At 44.2% G+C, this 25,876-nt stretch overlaps 1 protein-coding gene across 3 annotated transcripts in view; it reads left to right on the top strand.

Annotated features, from left to right (window-relative positions):
* The first annotated feature begins 8,857 nt into the window (after positions 1–8,857).
* Positions 8,858–25,876, top strand: part of LOC121533082 (VPS10 domain-containing receptor SorCS1) — a 166,460-nt gene continuing 149,441 nt past the window's right edge. For all 3 annotated transcript variants that reach the window (XM_045223146.1, XM_045223147.1, XM_045223148.1), the window contains exon 1: positions 8,858–9,823. In XM_045223146.1, coding sequence (XP_045079081.1) covers positions 9,011–9,823 — 813 coding nt within the window. In that variant the 5' untranslated portion in view covers positions 8,858–9,010. The remainder of the gene's footprint in view (positions 9,824–25,876) is intronic.

Genomic DNA, 25,876 nt, shown 5'->3' with positions numbered 1-25,876 from the left:
CTTGGTAGCCTTGTCTATTCGGGTGGATAATCGAGTCCGAGAGCGAAGGAGGGAGAAGCAATGGGTTCCGTCCAACCGATCAGCTTCTCAGGTTCCAGTCGGGTCGTTCAAACTGCGCGGCTCGCTAAAGTTGGGAGGACTTTTAGCGAGCCAGTTTCGACCTCTCAATACCTCTGTCAGACCCCGTTTCCCGGCTACCCTTATGAACAGGAATCAGAGCTTAGCGATTAACGCTTTTATCGATTCAGGTGCCGATGGAAGCTTTCTAGATGCCGAGTTGGTGGAACAGCTGGGGCTTTCCAAGGAGCAATTGCCGGAAGCCATTGAAGCTACCACTCTGGACGGCAGTAGTCTGGCACGTATCACGATGAGGACTGAACCGGTTAAGATGCTGTTGTCGGGGAATCATTCTGAGATGATTTCATTCTTCATTCTGCCGTCTTCCCATGTTCCTCTGGTCCTTGGATACCCCTGGCTGAAGGAACACAATCCCACGTTCGATTGGGTGACGGGCAAGGTAACGAGTTGGAGCCTTGATTGTCATGCTAACTGTCTCAAGACTGCCTGTCCCCATTCGGTTCCCAGTCAGGTGATTGAGGCTAAACCCCCAGATTTGTCCCTGGTTCCCGAGACATATCACGATTTGGGGGAAGTTTTCAGTAAGCAGAAGGCTCTGTCACTCCCTCCCCACCCGACCATATGATTGTGCCATCAACCTGTTCCCTGGAGCTGTCTACCCCAAGGGAAGGTTATACAGTATCTCCCGACCTGAACGTGAGGCTTTGGAGACCTACATCAAGGAGTCCCTAGCTGCTGGTCTCGTTCGGTCCCTCGTCATCACCCCTGGGGGCAGGATTCTTCTTTGTGGGTAAGAAGGATGGCTCTCTTCGACCGTGCATTGATTATCGGGGGTTGAATGACATCACGGTCAAGAACAAGTATCCCCTGCCCTTGATGAGTTCTGCCTTCGACTCCTTACAGGGTGCTACGGTGTTCACCAAGCTAGACCTACGCAATGCGTATCACATGGTCCGGATCAGAGAGGGGGACGAGTGGTTGACGGGTTTCAATACACCGATGGGTCACTTCGAGTATCAGGTGATGCCGTTTGGACTGACCAATGCTCCAGCGGTATTCCAGAGTATGGTGAACGACGTCCTGAGAGATATGATCGGTCTCTTTGTGTTTGTTTACCTGGATGACATTCTGATCTTCTCGAAGGAACCTTCCGACCACGTCCAGCATGTCCGGCAGGTTCTGCAGCGATTGTTGGAGAATCGCCTGTTCGTGAAGGCCGAGAAGTGCGAGTTTCACGCCCACACGACATCCTTTCTCGGGTACATCATCTCCAGGGGAGAGATTAGGATGGACCAGGAGAAGGTTAGAGCGGTTCTGGAATGGGCCCAGCCCGGTACGAGATTGCAGCTCCAGAGATTTTTGGGGTTTGCGAATTTCTACCGCAGATTCATCCGGGATTACAGCCGTGTGGCCGCTCCGTTAACTGCCTTGACTTCCAGTATCAGGACCTTCAAGTGGAATCCGGAGGCGGATCGAGCGTTTCTGGATTTGAAGAGGCGATTCACCAACGCACCGATTCTCTCTCAACCGGACACGGCCCGTCAGTTCGTCGTTGAAGTGGACGCGTCTGATGTGGGAGTTGGCGCCATCCTGTCGCAGCGATGCTCCACGGACAGTAAACTCCATCCCTGCGCCTACTACTCTCGTCGCCTTTCGCCTGCGGAGAGGAATTACGATGTGGGTAACCGGGAGCTTCTCGCGGTGAAACTTGCCTTGGAGGAGTGGCGCCACTGGTTGGAGGGGGCGGAGCAACCGTTTATTGTCTGGACTGACCACAAGAATCTTGCTTACGTGCAATCGGCTAAACGTCTCAACTCCCCGGCCAGGCCAGGTGGGCGTTGTTTTTCGGACGATTCAAGTTTTCCCCTGACGTTCCGACCTGGATCTAAGAACGGCAAGGCGGACGCCTTGTCCCGGATGTTCTCCAAGACGGAGGAGAGTGGGTCCAAGACCGAGACAATTCTCCCCCGGAACTGCGTCGTGGGAGCAGTTATGTGGAAGATTGAGGAGGAGGTGCTGGCGGCCCTTCGGACTCAGCCCGGTCCCGGTAACGGTCCACCCGGTCGGTTGTTTGTGCCTGAGTCGGTTCGTCCTGCTGTCCTCAAATGGTCCCACGCCAGCAAGATGGCTTGTCACCCTGGCGTGGCACGCACAATGGCGTTTCTTCGCAGACGTTTTTGGTGGCCTGCCATGGCCGAGGATACTCGGGGTTTTGTTGCTGCCTGTCCAGTGTGTGCGCAGAATAAGAGTACCAATCGGCCCAGCTCTGGACTACTTCACCCCCTTCCTATTCCCCGGCGACCATGGTCGCATCTGGCCCTGGACTTCGTCACTGGGTTGCCCGCTTCTGAGGGGAACACGGTCGTTCTGACTATCGTGGACAGATTCAGCAAGTTCGCCCACTTTGTGCCAATTGCCAAGCTTCCCTCTGCCTCGGAGACGTCCGAGATCCTGGTTAGGGAGGTTTTCAGGGTCCACGGGTTGCCCAGTGATATCGTTTCCGACCGTGGCCCTCAGTTTCCCTCTGCTGTCTGGAAGTCCTTCTGTTTGGCCATTGGAGCTACAGTCAGTCTCACATCTGGTTTTCACCCCCAATCCAATGGTCAGGCGGAGAGAGCCAACCAGAAGATGGAAACCACGCTACGCTGCCTGGTCTCTTCCAACCCCACCTCCTGGGTCTCTCAGTTGCCTTGGGTTGAGTATGCCCACAATACTCTCCCTACATCTGCCACTGGGATGTCTCCCTTCCAGTGCCTGTATGGCTACCAACCTCCCTTGTTCCCTTCTCAGGAGAAGGAGCTCTCAGTGCCCTCTGTTCAGGCCCATATTCGTCGTTGCCACCGGACCTGGCATCGGGCCAGAAAGGCACTCCTTAGAGTTTCGGACCGGTATCAGCTCCAGGCGAATCGTCGCCGGATCCCCGCTCCCACCTATACCATCGGAGATAGGGTCTGGTTGGCCACACGGGATCTTCCGTTACGGACTGAGTCTAGGAAGTTGTTACCGAAGTTCATTGGTCCGTTTGTGGTGGAGAAGGTGATCAATCCAGTGGCAGTTCGACTCAAACTACCGAGGACGCTCAGAGTCCATCCCACCTTTCATGTCTCCTGCCTCAAGCCGGTTTTCCTCAGTCCTCTGTTGCCTCCTCCGCCTCCTCCTCCTCCTCCTCGGATGATCGGAGGTGGTCCTGCCTACACGGTGCGACGAATCATGGATTCCAGACGGCGGGGCCGGGGTTTCCAGTATCTCGTGGACTGGGAGGGTATGGTCCTGAAGAGAGGAGTTGGATTCCGCGGCGACAGATCCTAGATGCTGACCTCATCCGTGACTTCTACCGCCTCCATCCTGGCGCTCCGGGAGTCCGCCCGGTGGCGTTCGTCGGAGGGGGGTACTGTAACGATCCCGGCAGTCTGAGTCGGGTCCTGTCTGTGGACTAGTTTTTTCTGCTCGTGATCTCCAGTTTCCCGAGGGTTCTGGAACGCTCCGGGGAGCTCTCTTGATTTCCGCACCTGCATCCCATCAGCAATCTGCACACCTGGTCCTGATCATCACCCTTCTTAGGCTCTGGCCTAACATCCATTCCCTGCCGGATCGTTAGCCATGAACAGTAGGTTTACCAGAGTATCAGTCTTAGAGCCTAGCGTTAGTTTTGTTGTTTTTGCACCTTGTTGTTTACTTACCTCCGTTTTGTTCCATCTGCAGTCACCCGTCCGGAACCTTCATCCAACCTCTGCCTGGTGGTCGGCGGCTGCCGACCCATGATGGGATCAACCACTGCACCCCCAACAACTAATCAACGCCGCCCGCTCTGTTCCCTGGATTATTCAGCATCACTCTTGAATTGTAAATAAACACTCACCTTCGTTTCAACTTACCTTGTCCTGGTCTGCTTCTGGGTTCTGGCTTTGCAACTCGTGACAGATCTAAAACTTTAATCCCATAACAGATTGTTCTGTTGTAGAATGGTGTGTCCAAATTTGAGGCTATGCTTTCCACTTTCAGTACAGTGAGCTTCTGAAATAAGAGCCATTAATAATTATCATTGCTTCACTCCAAAGGCTCCCGGTAATGTTCAGTCTGCAGCAAAATATTAATATTTCAGCCCCGGTAGGGAAAGCTTTTAAAGTAGTCGCTGATCTAATCCCTCAAATGGATTGAGAGTGATCGTTTTCCCTCTCTCTTACCTGGGCTCCTCCAAAAACTTTTCAGCAGCAGATGATGTTGATGAGAGTACTAAAGAGATTAGTATAGAGTTGTGTTGACAGACCATTTTTTTTCTGATTGTGAATGGCCCATCTTCAGTCCCTTTGTTCGTTCCTGTTAGTAGGGCACTTAGTATCAAGTTGAACTAAATAAAACTGAACTGTAATAAGTTGAACTAATTAAAACTGAACTGTAATAAGTTTAACTAAATAAAACTGAACTGTAATAAGTTGAACTAAATGAACAATAGGGCTTAAGTGTGTTCACTAAACTACCGTAAACAACAGTAAATCAGACATCAAGTCATTCACAAACTGCCTTTATGGAAATTACATTAAATAAACGGAATATTCAGTACTCTATAAGAAATAGGAGTTATGCGTTTCTAGAAAGCCGGAACAAATCTATAGTATTCGAGCTTTGTGTGTGATTTGACTTACTTGATTTATTCCTGTTAGCCCCTAGTGGAGCAAGGGCCCTCATGCTTCTAGCTTTCTGTGTGAATTATCCTTCTTTCCTAAACCTTCTCAAAGGAACCACTGTGTATGAATGGGAAACGACTCTGTTAATATTCTGGAAGATCATTCTTTCTTTGTTGTTGATAATAACTGCAACCATTCACAATAGCAGCTCTATAGTCCAATTAAGTACCCTGCATGAAAACATAAATTTGGAGGGTAAGTGAATTAAGGAGAGTGCAATAAGGGCTTGATCAAGTACAGCGGGTCGCTCCCTAATTGCACAGTGTGGCAAAACCTCTCTTCAAGATCACCCAGTGTGAAAAATGTAAAAATTAAGAATCACTTTCCACAACGTAATCAAAAAAAAGAAGTGTTTTATGCATTGAACAAAAAAGTTTATCTGACGATATATTCTATTGGCTGGCTTCAGTGGGTCCTTGTTATAAAAGCTACTGTACATGTATAATGCTTTTATGACTGAGGCTTTTGGTTTTAGCTGGATGACATCATTGCTAAGCTCTGGCTTGGATCATTAGAGGAGATATCTCATTACCATAAAACCTGTGTCTCTCAGTTCTGTTTAAACGGATAATCCATTTATCCATGTCCCAATGCCTCACTATATCCACCAGACCTTGGGGTGGATTCAACTCAAACTGAGACAATTTAGAGGAAAGGAATTGAAATTTGATTCATGAATTGGAAACATGGGTGTTAACTTAACCACCCACGGTCAAGCCTACTTTTGTGACTTTTCATTCATTGCCATTGGGCTTCTGATTCTCCCAAAGTCTGAGTTTGGGTTTGAAACCTCATATTGTTATGGATGGACGGTTGGGCAATTAATCTTTCCTAGAAACAAACATCCCAAAACAGTGGAAATTGAAAGTGTTGAACTCTGCTGTTGAACTCTTCACAATGAGTCACTGCCAACTGATTGCTCCTGACCCGACTATTGAACCCGGCAGAACCCCACAGAGGGTGAATACCAAATAAAGGCTATAATACGGGAAACATCTCCATTCAATAGAACTCTCTGTTTGAGACTCCACAAAGTGGAAAGAAAAGAACCATTCACTTGATCTCTTGTCTTTTCTAGCTTTTCCTGGAGCTGGAGACTTTCGATTTTTTCCAAGACTTCAGTTCCTCCTTTTCCCTTTATTCCAGTCACCACTTGTTCTCCTCTCACCCCTTTAGAAAAAGATCCCTTTGGTTGCGTTTAGAAAGGCAGCCCAATTCTGATATTTCCCCCCCACTAATTGTTCTTTTAACCAAAAGATCTGATGTGAAAGGATCTGATGTAGTTGGTCAAAAGACCAATTAGTGGAAAAAAGATCAGAATTGGGCTGCCTGTCTAAACACAGCCTATATGTAAGTCATGTATTGGACAACTTTCTTGTTCGAGAGCTACTGTCACGAAGGGAATGTTTTGGCAGATAACTATATAAAAAGCCATGGCTTTTCTAGGTTGTGTCTGGCGATTTCAATTACTTGTTTGTGTTGGTGTTGCGAGCCTGTTTAACAGAGCCTGGGGTTTATGCTATCTGTGGCTGTGGTGTGGAAATGTGGCCCTGGGAGCTTCACTAGGGAAATGCAGGGATGCAGTAAAACTAATTGAATCCCAAATGTATGAGTAATAGTTTCATCTGTTTAGCACGGAGGCCCAGTTGATCAGCTGTCACAGAAACTTCTAACCAGAAATAACAATTATAGCCTAAAAAAGGGGTTTCCGTGACTAAGTTACATTTCATGTAACTATTTTGGGTTACAAACGAGACATACATTTGCTTGTTTTTGAAAGAGTCCTTCCGTGAAGTTTCTTATATGCCCTTCAGAAATCTTACCCAACATATTCTAAGGCTAGTCTGAATCCCCTACACTCCACACACCTCTACAGTCATCTTCAATCAGCTGGCATCATATACCTAACCACCCTCCTTATGCGTCACGATACTGTACACTCCTCTCTCCCGGTCCCTCTTTCTGTGTGACTCATTGACCTTGTTGTGCATTCATAGTCCAAGTGCATACTACTACACTACAACTGGGTACAAATCAGACAAAGTAGGGTCTGAATATCATATTCCGCGACATCCATTTCTGCTATTGACAGGGCATCGATTCTGTGTGAATGGATGGCGTGTCCAGACTTGAATGTGAGATGATGGTGTGTGAGACTGTACCACCCAATCACACACATGCAGGTGCATACACACACACACACACACACACACACACACACACACACACACACACACACACACACGTGCACACATGAAACACACAATCGCACATGATACACACACACATGAAACGCATGCCCACCCACGTACGCACACACACACACACACACACACACACACACACACACACACACACACACACACACACACTCAGCCAGGCAGCCATCTCCTCAATCACCATCACTCCCATCCTCATGTCCATTGGTGTCTGCCTCAGTGTGTATGTGTGTGTGCCTGTGTGCACACTGGGGGAAGAACAGCTTGATAAGTGTCTTCCTGCCACGTGGGGCCTGTCCATCTCAGGACCATTAATCCAATCCAAAATGTCTGCTTAATGCAGTGTGCCACCGAGAGAGGCAATACTTAATATATTTGATGTCTCTGGTAGGAAGTCAGGGGATTTAGCCCTTTAGGCCACCATTAGAGGATAAACATTCCAGTACAATGGGAATTATATTGGAATTCTATACCAATGATGGAGAATGAAACCTTTAAAAATACACATTGGGAATTGGATAGCCTACCACTGAACAAAGTCCTTAAAAATTACCCTTGGATCAGTTTTTAATCTGAGATCGATGTTATAGGTTACATGGATGAAAGCCAAGAAAATCCATCTTTTTATATTTCCATTTATTGTATCAACAACTATTTTTGTATGAATAGAAGAAAAAAAACTGTCAAGGTGGTTTGTGTTCATTTGTATTTCCCTCTATGCATTTAAACGCTCATTAGCATAACAATTACCGCATACATAATACATAACGTATAACGTCATTAAAAGGAAGAGAAAAACAAACAGCTACATTTCTGGCGTGTTTGTGTTTTCCCCTAAGTTACTGACATTGACCATTTGCACAGTCTATAGGGACCTGTGCCGTTTAAATGGGAATACTCTTCTTTCTGATGTGTGAAGAGAAAATAACAATATCTCATTATGATAACCGTACCTAGGCTATATGTTTACTCTAGTGTTCTACACTGGTGGCATCTCTCACGTTATGAAACATTTTCAGATAAAACAATTATTGACAGCGTCAATTTGGCAAGGAGGCACGTTCTAGCAAGTCTCAGGTGAACTTGAGTCTCTTAGATATTGAATGTATCACGTAGGCTAGTGTATTAACGACCTCACATTGCTTATGATGTTCTCACATGTAGAGAGATCATCTAATATAATAATAATAATATGCCATTTAGCAGACGCTTTTATCCAAAGCGACTTACAGTCATGTGTGCATAAATTTTTACATATGGATGGTCCCGGGGATCGAACCCACTAAAGCAGGGGTTTCAAACTCATTCCAAGGAGGGCCGCGTGTCTGTGGGTTTTTGTGTGTTTCCTTTCAATTAAGACGTAGACAACCAGGTGAGGGGAGTTCATTACTAATTTGTGTCCTTAATTCATCAATCAAGTACAAGGGTTGAGCGAAAACCCACAGACACTCGGCCCTCTGTGGAATGCGTTTAACACATGTGATCTAAAGTATAGATTCTATATTAATTGTCATGCCCATATAGAGGGTATTTAAATCTTAATGATTGCTTAATAAATAATATGTCTATGTGATCCGTGACATTATGCGTAATTGGAGTTTAATTAATATTTTCCAATTTCACCCCACCCCACATTGACACCCCCAAAGAATCATATAAGCAATAGTATTTAAAGAGAGAGCGAATAAGATGACTATTACAGATGTACGATAAATGCAAACAAATGGTTTATTACGAAATTATTAATGCGTCGTGCTGGGTGAAGGGAAAACACACAGACGCAAGAAGAAATCTCGCCTATCTTTTCCCTGGATTCTGCCAGCTCCTCCCCCCCGCGCGCAGGGCTGCATTCGATCAAATCCTTCAACTGGGACCACTTCGCCGAATCGCACTTTTTAACACTGCAGAATAATTGGACGCGCCACAACTTGCGAGGAGTTCTGTTGCTTAACATCAATAACAGTCACAAAGGGAAGAGAAGAAGAGAGTAAAAAAGGACTTGTATCCAGACTGAGCATCTTTCTCACTATGGAGAGGGGGGTCAGAATTTGCCCTATCTGGCACACTAGCGTTTTTTGGTTTCTGCTTTTGATAATTATATCTTTCTTTCTAGCGGTTAAATCAGAGATAACTTGCAGATCATGTCAGCGGGGAGATAAGGGGCGTATTAAGGAATTACTGCTTAAAACGGACACACGAGAATTCGCAACAGGGTACGGAGGGGAAGTTATTGGAAATGGAGCCGGGGCAACTGCTCCACCGAGTTTAAATTCTGCAAGTGCCGAAACTCGACCGCTTGAATGCGCATCTGGGTCTGATGAATGCATCCAGGGGAAATACATCTACTCAAGGCGAAAACGGAATACTGACATGCTCCTCCATTCCAAGACCGCACTACTTGGTGGAGGAATGCACTACGGTAGTGGTAAACAGAGAGAATTCACCCGGCGCGGTGAGTACAAAGTTTCCAACCTCAAAATGAACGTTCATGCAGGCAAGACAGATGTCGGGAAGGCTCGCGAAGATTTAATTCCCGGCATCTCACACAAGCACCGAGTTCGTAGGAACAGCCCGAGAGCTAATATTGGGGATGATAAAGTGAAGTCCTCCGGATCACCCCAAAGAAGGGAGACGCTGCCTCTGAGTTACTCGCGAGAGGGCATCACCTCACCGGCTGGGCGCAGCAGAGTGACACGGTCCGAATTGCGATGGAGCACCGAGGACAGGAGAGCGGCCAGTTCGAGGCAGGACGAACTCAAACTCACCAGTTCAACCTTCGCATTGACCGGAGATTCCGCTCACAACCAAGCCATGGTGCACTGGTCTGGGCAAAATAGCAGTGTAAGTGAATACTTGTTCAGTGGTTTTAAAATAATATTTGGTCTATGTGCGAATTCATGCAGCGCATCAATGGAGAGAAAATGTAGCCATCAGTTTGACTTTGGTGAAATTGCCAATAACTTAGGCCTACTAAAGGTGTATGTGTGTGCGTGCGTGCGTGCGTCCGTGTGTGCGTGCGTGTGATGTAGCGCGCATAGAGTGTGGGATTGGCAGGATTCATTCCGAGGCAACAGTGTGCGTGCTGTTCATCCCCAGTATAATTGCCAAAGCCTATTCGACATGCATCTCTTTTGTTGTTAAGTGATATCATCAAGTGATTGAACAATCATCTGAACAAATCATGGCAAAGACACTCACAGACAGTTAACACAATCACCTCAGCATTTGCGTATCCGAGACAGTTTCCCCATGCGTTTCAGAGGGAATCTGTCTGACCCAATTCCTCATTACCCACACTTAGTCCTGTCTGTAACGAAACTGATTTCATTTCAACACATCACCAGCTCTCATGCCCCCAGTTAGTCATGGCAGAAATGAGGTCCCCCATGCCTCCAGGTGTTTCTGAGGTGGCTTGAAAAACCAACTTCCAAAGTTTGACCTTATACACTTGAGGTGGGGGATATCAAATACACCAAAATGTATGACCTATTTCTTCTGTTGAGTAGTTAAATAGTCATTCTAGTCTCTTGTCAAGGGTTTCCAAATACACAGTGGTGCACATTTTTGTTCCTACCCAGCGCTAACACACTCTACTCTATTCTACCCCGTGTAGCTCAGTTGGTAGAGCATGGCGTTTGCAACGCCAGGGTTGTGGGTTCGATTCCCACGGGGGGCCAGTATGAAAATGTATGCACTCACTAACTGTAAGTCGCTCTGGATAAGAGCGTCTGCTAAATGACTAAAATGTCAAATGTAAATGTACTGAACTCTACTGTACTGAACCCTACTCTATACTGTACTGAACCCTACTCTATACTGTACTTAACCCTACTCTATACTGTACTGAACTCTACTGTACTGAACCCTACTCTATACTGTACTGTACTGAACTATACTGTAGTGTAATGAACTCTACTGTTCTGTGCTGTACTCTACTGTGCTGAACTTTGATGTCCAAACTTGTGAAACGTAGACATCTATGATTGGTTCAGATTTTGTCTGGTCTGGATCAACCATATTTGGTCTTATTTGGGGGAAGAGCTCATAAACATACAGTGAGGGAAAAAAGTATTTGATCCCCTGCTGATTTTGTAAGTTTGCCCACTGACAAAGACATGATCAGTCTATAATTTTAATGGTAGGTTTATTTGAACAGTGAGAGACAGAATAACAACACGAAAATCCAGAAAAACGCATGTCAAAAATGTTATAAATTGATTTGCATTTTAATGAGGGAAATAAGTATTTGACCCCTCTGCAAAACATGACTTAGTACTTGGTGGCAAAACCCTTTTTGGCAATCACAGAGGTCAGACGTTTCTTGTAGTTGGCTACCAGGTTTGCACACATCTCAGAAGGGATTTTGTCCCACTCCTCTTTGCAGATCTTCTCCAAGTCATTAAGGTTTCGAGCCTGACGTTTGGCAACTCGAACCTTCAGCTCCCTCCACAGATTTTCTATGGTATTAAGGTCTGGAGATTGGCTAGGCCACTCCAGGACATTAATGTGCTTCTTCTTGAGCCACTCCTTTGTTGCCTTGGCCGTGTGTTTTGGGTCATTATCCTGCTGGAATACCCATCCACGACCCATTTTCAATGCCCTGGCTGAGGGAAGGAGGTTCTCACCCAAGATTTGACGGTACATGGCCCCGTCCATCGTCCCTTTGATGCGGTGAAGTTGTCCTGTCCCCTTAACAGAAAAACACCCCTAAAGCATAATGTTTCCACCTCCATGTTTGACGGTGGGGATGGTGTTCTTGGGGTCATAGGCAGCATTCCTCCTCCTCCAAACACGGCGAGTTGAGTTGATGCGAAAGAGCTCCATTTTGGTCTCATCTGACCACAACACTTTCACCCAGATCTCCTCTGAATCATTCAGATGTTCATTGGCAAACTTCAGACGGCCCTGCATATGTGCTTTCTTGAGCAGGGGGACCTTGCGGGCGCTGCAGGATTTCAGTCCTTGACGGCGTAGTGTGTTAGCAATTGTTTTCGTGGTCACTATGGTCCCAGCTGCCTTGAGATCATTGACAAGATCCTCCCGTGTAGTTCTGGGCTGATTCCTCACCGTTCTCATGATCATTGCAACTCCACGAGGTGAGATCTTGCATGGAGCCCCAGGCCAAGGGAGATTGACAGTTCTTTTGTGTTTCTTCCATATTGCGAATAATCGCACCAACTGTTGTCACCTTCTCACCAAACTGCTTGGCGATGGTCTTGTAGCCCAATCCAGCCTTGTATAGGTCTACAATCTTGTCCCTGACATCCTTGGAGAGCTCTTTGGTCTTGGCCATGGTGGAGAGTTTGGAATCTGATTTATTGATTGCTTCTGTGGGCAGGTGTCTTTTATACAGGTAACAAGCTGAGATTAGAAGCACTCCCTTTAAGAGTGTGCTCCTAATCTCAGCTCGTTACCTGTATAAAAGACACCTGGGAGCCAGAAATCTTTCTGATTGAGAGGGGGTCAAATACTTATTTCCCTCATTAAAATGCAAATCAATTTATAACATTTTTGACATGCGTTTTTCTGGATTTTGTTTTTGTTATTCTGTCTCTCACTGTTCAAATAAACCTACCATTAAAATGATAGACTGATCATTTCTTTGTCAGTGGGCAAACGTACAAAATCAGCAGGGGATCAAATACTTTTTTCCCTCACTGTAATGGCCAGTATGTAGAGTAATACCCAAATATGCAAAGGAGGATACTGCATATTATACCTTTGTGTACCTATTTACGATACATCACCAGGAAGAGAATGACATTCGTAGCCATAATTATGCATTTCTGTGTAGTACAGATCAGGGACCCATGATGATATTCCGTTACCGTAATTCCGTTACCGGGTATAAATTCAAGTCAATGTGTCATGCTGACACCCCATTCTTTCTGCAGACATCGTTGAATCTTAATTCAGAGCAGCATTTACGATTTCTTTGGAAAATGTGGACACAAAAAAAACGATGGGAGATTTTACCAAAATTCTGTTACCAAAACGTTGCATCTGCACAGTTCATCCAGTAAATGTGTTTTTGCAAAATGTTCAGTGTAAATTGTTAAAAGTAGTCCTTGTGCATAGAGTTGTATGGTTTGTTAAACTTTGAAATTAATGTTTTTTGTTTGACATACATTTTCATAGAAAAATCTGATTCTGTTACCATGGAATTGCCCAGCATCATCACCACCATATAGCCACACGGAACCTGTGCTATTTTGTGATATGAATAGATTGGGTTCTAATTGTGTGCAACTGTAAAACAATTCCCCCCTCTCTTTTCACTTGTGACGCAAGCAACTTTCTAATGAGCAAGAATAGGTCCCCTGCATTAAATATGTAGAGTTGTTGCTGTATGCAGAAATAGATAGAGCCTCTTAGATTTTTCCCATCTGAGCACAAGTGCAAATAAACAGATGAGTTGACGATGCGTCATGGAGCAGAAATGGAAGTGTCTGTCTTTGTGTCGTTATATGGGATGTGTGCTGCTGCTGCTGCTGTATATCTAACCTATTGGGCATTTACATAGTTCAGGGGATTAATGATCCCATATGCTGTGTGTGTGTGCCAGATTAGAATATGAAGGAATGTGCCTTCTCATAATAGCCCAAGAGACAGTGGTGGATTAAGTGATGGAGGGATGGAGGCATGCAGTAGAAGAGATGGGAGGTCTGGGTCTCTCTCTCTCTCTCTCTCTCTCTCTCTCTCTCTCTCTCTCTCTCTCTCTCTCTCTCTCTCTCTCTCTCTCTCTCTCTCTCTGTGTGTATTAAATACTGTATGATTTTACATGTAGATGATGGATGATTCATCTGATCATATCCAGTAAGATGAAAAAAAAAATGAAAAAAGTTTTCTATCTAGTTCAATTATGGAAATGTCTGTGTCAAAAAGCAGCTGATATAATTTGTGCATTCTGATCATTGTTAGGAGAGACGTTGGGACAGGCTTGGGATTTTAAATCTCATGGAAAGGTTACAGCAAAACGCCGGAGTCCCATCGGGGGATATGTGGCAATGGCATATTGCTTGCATGCACATAAAAGTGTGTCAGGAGACTGCATATTTACATTATTGAAATGTCAGGGCATTAAGTACTTTGCTTGTCACTCAAGATAACAAGTTGCAGCCTGACATAATCAATTCATGTAACAAGTTTACTCCGCAGCTTTGGACTGCCTCGGAAGATGTAGAATGTGCCCACATGCATCATGGGTGTTAATATGGATTGAGTGGTATGGAAGTCAACTGCCCAATCCTGAATCGACCCCTAAGCCAATCGCCTTACGCACTTGTGGAGATCTGATAGGTTAGGTGTACGTTTTAACCATATTGCTTACACCAATCAAATCCTCTCGGATCTTCACAAGTGCATAGGGTGTAGGGCTTAGGGGTCCATTTGACATTGGGCCAACATAGCGTTGAAGCTTCATCCTTGAATTCATTTTGCCACAGTACTCCTCAGTATCGGATATTGCTCAGAAACGTCTTCACTTTAGTCATAGCAGATCTGGGTTTAAATAGTATTTGTTTTCTGTCAAATACTTCAACTGTGCTTGATTGAGCTTGCCTGGCGCAATGGAACCAATGGAATAGTCCCAAAAGTGCCAACCCCGCCCATCTAGGACTCCATGAACCCAGGTCTGAGTCATAAAAACAGAATCAATAGAACCAGAACCAAAGCCAGACTTGAACCAATCCAGGAGCCATACTCAGATTCCATTTTCCCAGTTGAGGCAGTTCTTTCTAGAGTCTTTGACAACTCAAGACAATGACAAAACCCTTACTGAAAATGAAACGAGTTCTTAGCCACACAATGATCAAACATACTTCGAAACAAAAGCGTTTGTCAGAGAAGTTTCTTCTTGAGCTGAAAAGAAGTAGAAAATCAAACGTTTTTGTAGCCAATTAGTGAGTGAGTTGATCACATATAGTTTGTAGTGAAGTGTGTTGTGAGAAACCAGCTCACACCAGCTGTCTCGGTTTGACGACGGTCTCACTCTGGCTGTTCCTATGTGTTGAGGGAATCTATTTATGGTTCTGTACAGCAGTCGTCTCGTACAGCAGTGGTGGCACATTTACAGCAAAAAAAAGAGAAACAGTCCTCTTTCAAACTAACATCTCTGATGTTTTTCTACCTCATCAAATGTTCCATAATTTGCTTGTTTTCCAACAATTTGACGGTGTCAATGGGTCCCGCTTGTAGTAGTGGCCACGACGTAGCTAGTCATGTTAAACCAAGCAAATTTACAACCTGTTATCCAAGATGGCTGAAAATCAAACAGGCAATTTAAATGATGCTAAACTGACAGACCCACACAATCAGGGCCACTGCAGTTAAACAAGAGAATACAACCATTCAAATGTACTATTACATATTCATTGGCCCTGCCAGAAATGGTCAGAGAGGAGTTTGTGTTTGCTGTTGCTATTTCTTTCCATTCATTTGGCACTTTATTATTATCCTGCACCACCAACTGTGCTGTTCCTGTATTCCCACTCCTCACACCCCAACTCCCATGTACAAAACAGTGAGTCACAGAGTTATATCACTTGAATACGAACAACAATAACAGCAGCCTAACAAAGGCGCAGTGCAATCCACTCTTTCAATTATCCCCCGAAGAAAGTAGTCATAGAAACACATTTACTTGCATTGCAATGGGATTCCCTCCGAACTACAGTGGCTAAGGGGCTAATGATAGTACTGAGCAACTGGTAAATATCTGGTCATATTCTATAACATATACAAATATTTGTCATACTGTGCTACATTCAACAGTTGAATTTGGTGGTTGTGGTACACACTAATAAACAGATGAGTTGACGATGCGTCATGGAGCGGAAATGGAAGTGTCTGTCTTTGTGTCGTTATATGGGATGTGTGCTGCTGCTGCTGTATATCTAACCTATTGTGCATTTACATAGTTCAGGGGATTCATGATCCCATATGCTGTGTGTGTGTGCCAGATTGGAATATGAAGGAATGTGCCTTCTCATAATAGCCCAAGAGACAGTGGTGGATTAAGTGATGGAGGGATGGAGTCATGCAGGTAAATATCTGGTCATATTCTATAACAGATACAAATATTTGTCATACTTTGCTACATTCAACAGTTGAATTTGGTGGTTGTGGTACACACTAATATTCAGTCGTGTAGACAGACATACTATCTTGTGATAACTACTGTATCAATGCCATATGATTGGCCTACTATCTTACTAGAGAACACTTCCCAAGCTCTGTCCCCCCCCCCCACCACCACCCACCCCTGGTAGGAGAGTTAACTCTGATGTCTGTCTGGGATAATTGAGCCGCAGGTATGTGCTGGGTCAGGCACTGATCTGGCGGCGGGCCTGCGGAGGCCGTCACAGTGCACTAACCAGCGTTTATTTACCGGTCTGGCTAACACAGCCCTCCCTCGTTTGCCTGTAAACAAAACCCCCCATGCCCAGTTTTGCTCTTCGCTTCTCGCTTTTCTTTCTCAGACAACTCCCAGAGGAATTATTCACAAATAATAAAGACTGCCTGAGTTGGAAAGCTAAACAAAATCTAGTAGCGATATTGAAAGCGTCAGCTTTCCTTTTTGTTATAGAGCCCCAGACTCTGCATACATGGACAAATAATAAAACAAAGTTTGTAAGTAATGTACCTGGGTAGCACACTAATCCCACCATCGGAGGCCTCAGGAGTGCACACTTCATTTCAGTAAGTGCCCTTCCCCTGTCTCCCACCCTCCTCCACTCGCACTCACTGTTGGATCCTGTCTCAATCATATTTTCTTTCACGTTTGCTTGCCCTGGACAATATTCCAGGTCCGTATAGTGTTAAGTGTAGTAGATTAGTAATTTACCAATAGAGATTGAATCAAGTAAAAGCCAACTGGTAGATGTTGCTTGCTGAGAGCTTGGGTGTAAATAGATGTGGTTCAATTTCAAGGTTTATCAGTGTAATTATATGTTCTTTCCAGTGGATTGTAGGTGAAATAATTGTGTTTTACATGCATGGTTTGGTGTCAAGATGTTGGACAGCAGGGATGGGAAGCCATTGGAGCACGTTACTGCTGTAAAATAAAATATACTTATCTATCTTATCTGTCGTTAACTATACAATATATTATTTAATTCAAACCCATTCATTTGTAATATGTTTATAGATTTTATAGTGTTGATAATAGATAAGAAAGTATTTTATCAACCACAAAGTGCCAATTTGTTTGCGCTAGCCAATTCAGCTGAAATGAACAACAAAACATGTGTCATATTCCTTTTTGAAAGTACTCCTAGTTTACCTTTTGACAAATGTTGATTCATTTGGATAACTAACTCGCACTCAAATAACAGTCAGTGGTGCAGTCATACAAGTGCTAATTCTCCCTCTCATCACATCACACATCTGGATGGATTCCCTCTTCATAATATCCAGTGACACATCACATACCAGGCAGGTGTTTGTGGTAATGGCATATTATCCTCCCACCACTCTTCTGGTTCCCCTCTCCTGCTGAGTGGTGGCATTATTTAAAGCCATCTCATGCGCACACGCATGCACACAGAGGCACACATACACACACACACACACTGAGGCAGACGGCGATGGACATGATGATGGGAGTGATGGTGATTGAGGAGATGGCTGCCTGTCTGAGTGTGTGTTGGTGTGTGTTTGTGTGTGCTGTGTGGGAGAGAGGAGAGGTGTGCTTAGCAGGGCCATGCCATTAGAGGTACATTGAAGCGTGGTGCAAAGGCCTGGCTTCAAGGTGGAACACGATCATGGATCAGGTTCTGTGAGAATTCATCACTGTTTGGATATATATGATTTATGTATATACTGAAGAGTATGCAGACGTCTGAGGATGACTCAAATATGGAAGGGGTTTATAAGAATGACTGAATAATGAATCAGGTTTTTCCTTCTGCAGGTGTTTCAGGAAAAGGCTAAATTACTTGTCAATGAGTAGGAAATAGTAATATGTATATATGTTGTGATGGGTGTTATGGTTGGTGTCATGCATCAGCTTAGACTACTTTAAAACAGAAACCCTTTTGACTTCCGGTAGAAAAGTTATCCTGTTTTCACAAGTTATCATGTGTTCACATGTGGATACTGTTGATGTCCACACCTGCTTCAAAACTGCAAAAAGGCACGGAAAATATGAATAATTGGTGGCATCATATTCTTACAATTACTTGAGTAGGGAAGCAGAAAATGCATTTTGTGTATCTCAAGTGGTTGATTTCCTTGATTGCCATGTTATTGAGTTGATTATCTTCTGTGTACTTTCGTCTCTGCTCTCCATATGGAATAGAATGGGCCCAGTGCAGAGTTTTCATATTAGATCAGTTTTGTCAGATGTAATATTTCTCATTTCAGATTTGATTGTAACTGTTGAGTTTCACATTCAAGGCCTAGCCACTTTGGCTGTGAATTGAACCACTCATGTTCATAGCGCCAGTAAGTGGAGTTTGTCCTTTAACCAGACCTGAACAGAAATAGTAGAGGTTACAACTTCCAGTAGGAGGATGGTTGAATATCGGGACCGTTCATACCACACATCGTGCTAATCCCATTGAAATGTTGGACATTTGACACAGTATGAGGAACATTTGATACATCAAGCCACATTTCCACGTCTATCTTGCTAATCACATCGAAATATTGAACGTTTTATACATCCATCTAACAACATTTCCCCCGGTTGCGAGATAAGGCATTTGAACGTCAGCTTTGTAAGCAATCCACGGCAACAGCTGCATGAATCCAAATCTGATCATTATGCCCCTTCAGTAAACAGCTACAGCGAGATCGAGACGGATGAAAAATACAAGATGAACGTTTATTGAATAGGTTGTGTTGCAACACACAGAGAGGCAACACACTCCTCCTGACACATAGGCCCTGCATCAAGATGCCAGAATGAGTTCAGCGTTCAGCTGCCCTGTTCGTCTTCTTCTCTCTCCTCTTAATCTCAGGCACATAGGAATGAATTGGGATGAATCGCTGTGCACAGAGTGTATCCACATTAGTAGTTTCCTCGGAGCTCGTAGCAGCTCGTGTCCCCTTTAGCCATTCAGATTGACAAGGATGATTGTTGGCAGCTATTGAAAGACAGTCGGAGGTCCTCTTTAGGCAGCCAGACAGTCCCATCTAGGCCCATCTCCGCACTGATCAGGTGCAGAATTGTATGTGGCACAAATTGAATCCCAGGCAATCTGTAACCCAGAGGAGTACGGCTGAAAGCGAAGATAAAAATGATTTTTTTTTCAATGGAGAAATGCTGGGGAGGCAGACGGGGTGAAAGAGATGAGGTGGGATGAGATGACTGGCTCCAGTCTATTGATCAGGTCCAGAGTTAGCAAGGAGACAGAGACAGGGGAGGAGGGGGGAATGGTAACCCAGCCCCAAAAAATTTAGAATGGCGTTTGCTCTCCTTAGGAACCATCAGCCGACATGTGTTTCTCTTTTCAATAAGAGGCTGGTTATGTCTGGCGCCGTCTAGGGGCACAGCGACAAAATCAAACTCGAGATAAACCTTGTTTTTGCCCCACTTACGCTCTCAAAAACCGACATACAAGGGACGTTCAGATTCAAAACCAAAAAACGAATGGCAAAGTTCTCTGTTTTCCTTTTCTTTTACTAGATTACAATGGATGACCTAGAGGAGTGCTTTACCAGATGGCATTACTGTGCATTAACGTCTATACGTTCCCTTCTTTACGTGACTTGGCTCTGTATCAGCTTCTGCTCAGAGCTTCTTTTTAATCGTGGGCTGAGAAATGACAATGCTATTATAGAGAACATATATTCTGTTTCTTTTTTTCACCCTATTTTTATATTGCACTGGTTAATTAAGTCCAGACAATATTTCTCCAGCTAAACTGAAGGCCGTGTGTGTGTGTGTGTGTGTTTGAGAGAGAGACAGAGAGAGAGAAACATCGATAGATAGAGTGAGAGGGGTAGATAGAAAGATGGAGAGTGAGAGAAAGAGGGATGGAGATGGACAGAGAGCGAGAGAAGGGAGTGAGAGAGAGAGATGGCCCCTCTGGGGAAGGCCAGAAAGTCTAATCAATCTTACATGTGTAATTGACATTCCCCCTAGATGTTATTAAACATGCAGCTCGCTGTTGCCCAGGACAAACTGAGAATTCTAGCTGCCCGCTTCCGCCGCTACCTGCCGACAACCACCTGACAACATTAAACAACTGGAAAAAGGTTTACCACAATGGTGTGGTTGCACACAAAATGGGTAGAGTTCCTGCTATTGGTTACAGGATTTACTACAGTACAATACTGGATTGTGTCATGAATAAAGCCAGATAGAAAAAAGGAACAGAAAAGAAACTAAGAATTAACTTGTTAATTTAGATAAGATCTCTGCTCTTAAAGTGAAGAGGAGTAGTGAATATGCATAAGTAGAATCAACAAGTTAACATGATGATTTATCTGTAGAATTAACCTTTTAGTGAACAGATTCAACTCAATCTTCTATGGTATGTAAATTACATCCTGTTAGATGAAAAAGCACATCAGCTATACCTGGCACGCATTGGTGACTGTTCACACTCTACCGATCATTTCAGTGTATATTCCCTTGGCAACATACATATTGGACTAACTACTTACAATTTCAGTGTATTCCCTTGAGAATACTGCAGATTGGACTGTGAAAAACTAACACTTTCAGCTGTCTTTTCGTGAACCTGTAAGGGCTCAATTCTTCCCTCGGTAGCTTTAGATATTCTAGTCAGGTGAGCGGTGGCCCTATTAGCAGATTGAATAGAGAGGTATTAATATTAAATGAGGATTTATGGAAGAAAAAAACCTTCCCTAGAATGCAACATCAAACAGCTGTGAGTGTGGAGAGGAAGGGCCCCCCTGTCTTGAAAAGGCGAGAGACATATCAAAGGCAGGTGTGAATTAATATGTTAAATAAATAATGTCCAGAAAATGTTAATTCCTTTGAATCTCTAAGCTGGCGCGCTCATATGAAAATATACATAACTTTGAGGCACAAAAACAAACCAATGTGTAATCTCGTTGTTTACACAGTAAGATAATGTTTGTTCAGTAAATTAGTTTGGCATGTTTTTTTTTGTGTGAGAAATCTGATACTGACTGGGCTTTTAAAGTTCTTTTTTTAGCGTTCTGATATGTGCCTCGGACCGGTTCCCACCCGATTTGGTAGATTTGGAAACCGGACTGACATTTTGGTTCTGTCTTTGAAGTAAGGAATGGTTTGGATGCGACTGCCGGAGATAAGGCTGGTGGTTTTGGCGACTCCCATCTGTGTGAAACCTCATTGAAAGACACGTCAGAGACGGATGATACTACCTGCCACATCTGCCTGCCACAACTACCCGCATCCAAATGCATTTACCTCAACAGGGCTCATCACTGCCGAATTACCGTGTAGCCTTCAGATGAAGCTTTGATCGGGCCGCTCTCAATGTCGCAGCTCCCGGAGCCAACCGTCAACCAGCCATCCGGTCATCAGTCTCCATTAGCTGCCACCAAAGTGACTGTTTTGACACCACACATAGGCTAGGCTACAGTAGTGGCATCCTGGCTGGACTTCATCTTTATTCTCATAGACTAGAGACTGGCTGTGGATGTCCGTTTCTCTTGTTGTTGTTTTTCAGTCTTTGTCCCCATGTGTGTAATTGGGTCGTAGGTGTTCAGTGGCTTTGAATCCCATCACCATGGGCTAATCACCATCATCCACCAACCTCACTGTCATCCTCATTTACCAGATCTGATTTCCTGCATCTAAACGTTGTCACATATTAAATGTGCCTAGAATATAGTTGCATTAAAAGGGATGCTTTTTGGTGTGTAATTTCTATGTAAAGTAGTGGAGGGGGACAGTGGGAGTGCAGGTGGCGGTTGATTGATAGTGTCTGACTACAGCGGGGCTTAGCTCATTAGTATTTTGGGGCTTTCGATTGGTGCGCCAGGAAACAGGGGCTTAATTCATTCATCCACTCAGCAGCGATATGCTCCTGGGGTTCACTGGGCCTAAATAAAGGTTTCTACCATTCAGACAGCAATGAATTCTCAGCACTCTTCATTGACATGGAGTTCAAAAGAAATCACCCAAGACTAGATAAAACGTCTGGCAGTCTTGGTCAATTTAGTTCTGTCTCTGTGTATTACCCCTTTCATACTTCTTTGTACTGCCAAGATGCTCCAGATAGATGGGAAAGACTAGAGAGACCGAGGATATGGATATCTACCTTCACTCTTTCCCAAAGACCTTCATGGAGGAAGCTTGAGTGAGTCCTCTTGCGAGATTAGGTGATACTGTATTAGATTATTTTAGCATGAGTTGCGATAGAGAAGGCACATTTTCAACCTGCCAGATAGGGGCTCATGGGAGCGCTGGTGGTGCGACACTGTATTACCTCCCAACTGCCTCCAACTCTAGGATCTAAAGGAGTTTGTTTGTACATTCCATTATTAATTAATCAGTAATTTATTAATTATACATAAGTGTTTTTTTCTAAAGCAGGTGGGCCTTTTGATATTTAAATTATGTTTTTTAACGGGGTCCGGCCTTTATTTTGATTAAGGAAAAACAACATCAATCAAATTCAATCAATCAAATGTATTTATAAAGCCCTTTTTACATCAGCAGATGTCACAAAGAAACCTAGCCTAAAACCCCAAACAGCAAGCAATGCATAATAAAATAATGTGCTTGACCAAACATCTGGAGTGTTTCTTTGTTTGGTACTCGGGGTGAGTGCTTCAGTCACTACATTTTCCTATTTTGTTGCATTACAACCTGTAATTTTAAATGGATTTTTATTTGGATTTCATGTAATGGACATACACAGTGAAATGAAAAAAATAACTTGTTTCAAAACATTATAACGAATAAATACCGGAAAAGTGGTGCGTGCATTTGTATTCACCCCCTTTGCTATGAAGCCCCTAAATAAGATCTGGTGCAACCAATTACCTTCAGAAGTCACATAATTAGTTAAATAAAGTCCACATGTGTGCAATCTAAGTGTCACATGATCTGTCACATGATCTCAGTATATACAGTGGGGAGAACAAGTATTTGATACACTGCCGATTTTGCAGGTTTTCCTACTTACAAAGCATGTAGAGGTCTGTACTTTTTTATCATAGGTACACTTCAACTGTGAGAGATGGAATCTAAAAAATCCAGAAAATCACATTGTATGATTTTTAAGTAATTAATTTGCATTTTATTGCGTGACATAAGTATTTGATACATCAGAAAAGCAGAACTTAATATTTGGTACAGAAACCTTTGTTTGCAATTACAGAGATCATACGTTTCCTGTAGGTCTTGACCAGGTTTGTACACACTGCAGCAGGGATTTTGGCCCACTCCTCCATACAGATCCTTCAGGTTTCGGGGCTGTCGCTGGGCAATACGGACTTTCAGCTCCCTCCCAATTTTCTATTGGGTTCAGGTCTGGAGACTGTCTAGGCCACTCCAGGACCTTGAGATGCTTCTTATGGAGCCACTCCTTAGTTGCCCTGGCTGTGTGTTTTGGGTCGTTGTCATGCTGGAAGACCCAGCCACGACCCATCTTCAATGCTCTTTCTGAGGGAAGGAGGTTGTTGGCCAAGATCTCGCGATACATGGCCCCATCCATCCTCCCCTCAATACGGTGCAGTCGTCCTGTCCCCTTTGCAGAAAAGCATCCCCAAAGAATGATGTTTCCATCTCCATGCTTCACGGTTGGGATGGTGTTCTTGGGGTTGTACTCATCCTTCTTCTTCCTCCAAACACAGCGAGTGGAGTTTAGACCAAAAAGCTATATTTTTGTCTCATCAGACCACATGACCTTCTCCCATTCCTCCTCTGGATCATCCAGATGGTCATTGGCAAACTTCAGACGGGCCTGGACATGCACTGGCTTGAGCAGGGGGACCTTGTGTGCGCTGCAGGATTTTAATCCATGACGGCGTAGTGTGTTACTAATGGTTTTCTTTGAGACTGTGGTCCCAGCTCTCTTCAGGTCATTGACCAGGTCCTGCTGTGTAGTTCTGGGCTGATCCTTCACCTTCCTCATGATCATTGATGCCCCACGAGGTGAGATCTTGCATGGAGCCCCAGACCGAGGGTGATTGACCGTCATCTTGAACTTCTTCCATTTTCTAATAATTGCGCCAACAGTTGTTGCCGTCTCACCAAGCTGCTTGCCTATTGTCCTGTAGCCCATCCCAGCCTTGTGCAGGTCTACAATTTTATCCCTGATGTCCTTACACAGCTCTCTGGTCTTGGCCATTGTAGAGAGGTTGGAGTCTGTTTGATTGAGTGTGTGGACAGGTGTCTTTTATACAGGTAACGAGTTCAAACAGGTGCAGTTAATACAGGTAATGAGTGGAGAACAGGAGGGCTTCTTAAAGAAAAACTAACAGGTCTGTGAGAGCTGGAATTCTTAATGGTTGGTAGGTGATCAAATACTTATGTCATGCAATAAAATGCAAATTAATTATTAAAAAATCATACAATGTGATTTTCTTGATTTTTGTTTTAGATTCCGTCTCTCACAGTTGAAGTGTACCTATGATAAAAAGTACAGACCTCTACATGCTTTGTAAGTAGGAAAACCTGCAAAATCGTCAGTGTATCAAATACTTGTTCTCCCCACTGTATACACCTGTTCTAAAAGGCCCCAGAGTCTGCAACACCACTAAGCAAGGGGCACCACCAAGCAAGCGGGACCATGAAGACCAAGGAGCTCTTCAAACAGGTCAGGGACAAAGTTGTGGAGAAGTACAGATCAGGGTTGGGTTATAAAAAAATATATGAAACTTTGAACATCCCATGGAGCACCATTAAATCCATTATAAAAAAAATGAAAGAATATGGCACCACAACAAACCTGCCAAGAGAGGGCCGCCCACCAAAACTCACGGACAAGGCAAGGAGGGCATTAATCAGAGAGGCAACAAAGAGACCAAAGATAACCCTGAAGGAGCTGCAAAGCTCCACAGCGGCGATTGGAGTAAAATAAGCAAACACGTTTGGTGTTCGCCAAAAGCCATGTGGGAGACTCCCCAAACATATGGAAGAAGGGACTCTGGTCAGATGAGACTCAAATTGAGCTTTTTGGCCATCAAGGAAAACGCTATGTCTGGCGCGAACCCAACACCTCTCATCACCCCGAGAACACCATCCCCACAGTGAATCATGGTGGTGGCAGCATCATGCTGTGGGGATGTTTTTCATCGGCAGGGACTGGGAAACTGGTCAGAATTGAAGGAAGGATGGATTGCGCTAAATACAGGGAAACCTGTTTCAGTCTTCCAGAGATTTGAGACTGGGACAGAGGTTTACCTTCCAGCAGGACAATTACCCTAAGCATACTGCTAAAGCAACACTCGAGTGGTTTAAGGGGAAACATTTAAATGTCTTGGATTGGCCTAGTCAAAGCTTAGACTTCAAGATTTGCTGTACACCAGCGGAACCCATCCAACTTGAAGGAGCTGGAGCAGTTTTGCCTTGAAGAATGGGCAACAATCCCAGTGGCTAGATGTGCCAAGCGTACAGAGACATACCCCAAGAGACTTGCAGGAGGGGAGGGGAGGGGGGGGGGATAGTTATGCACGCTCAAGTTTTCTGTTTTTTGGTCTTATTTCTTGTTTGTTTCACACACAAAAACAAATTTGCATCTTCAAAGTGGTAGGCATGTTGTGTAAATCAAATGATACAAACCCCCCAATAATCCATTTTAATTCCAGGTTGTAAGGCAACAAAATAGAAATAATGCCAAGGGGGTGAATACTTTCTCAAGCCACTGTACGTCTTTTTTAGGATGTTTAAGAGGCAAAACCAGACCAATATTTTCAGTCATTTCAACAATATACATCACCAAGTCTGTTTCATCCCCTTTCTTACTTATCTGAAGACTGGAT

The sequence above is a fragment of the Coregonus clupeaformis genome, chromosome 10, assembly GCF_020615455.1.
Source record: "Coregonus clupeaformis isolate EN_2021a chromosome 10, ASM2061545v1, whole genome shotgun sequence".
Classification (NCBI taxonomy): domain Eukaryota; kingdom Metazoa; phylum Chordata; class Actinopteri; order Salmoniformes; family Salmonidae; genus Coregonus; species Coregonus clupeaformis.
This window is presented reverse-complemented; position numbering and strand designations above follow the sequence as displayed.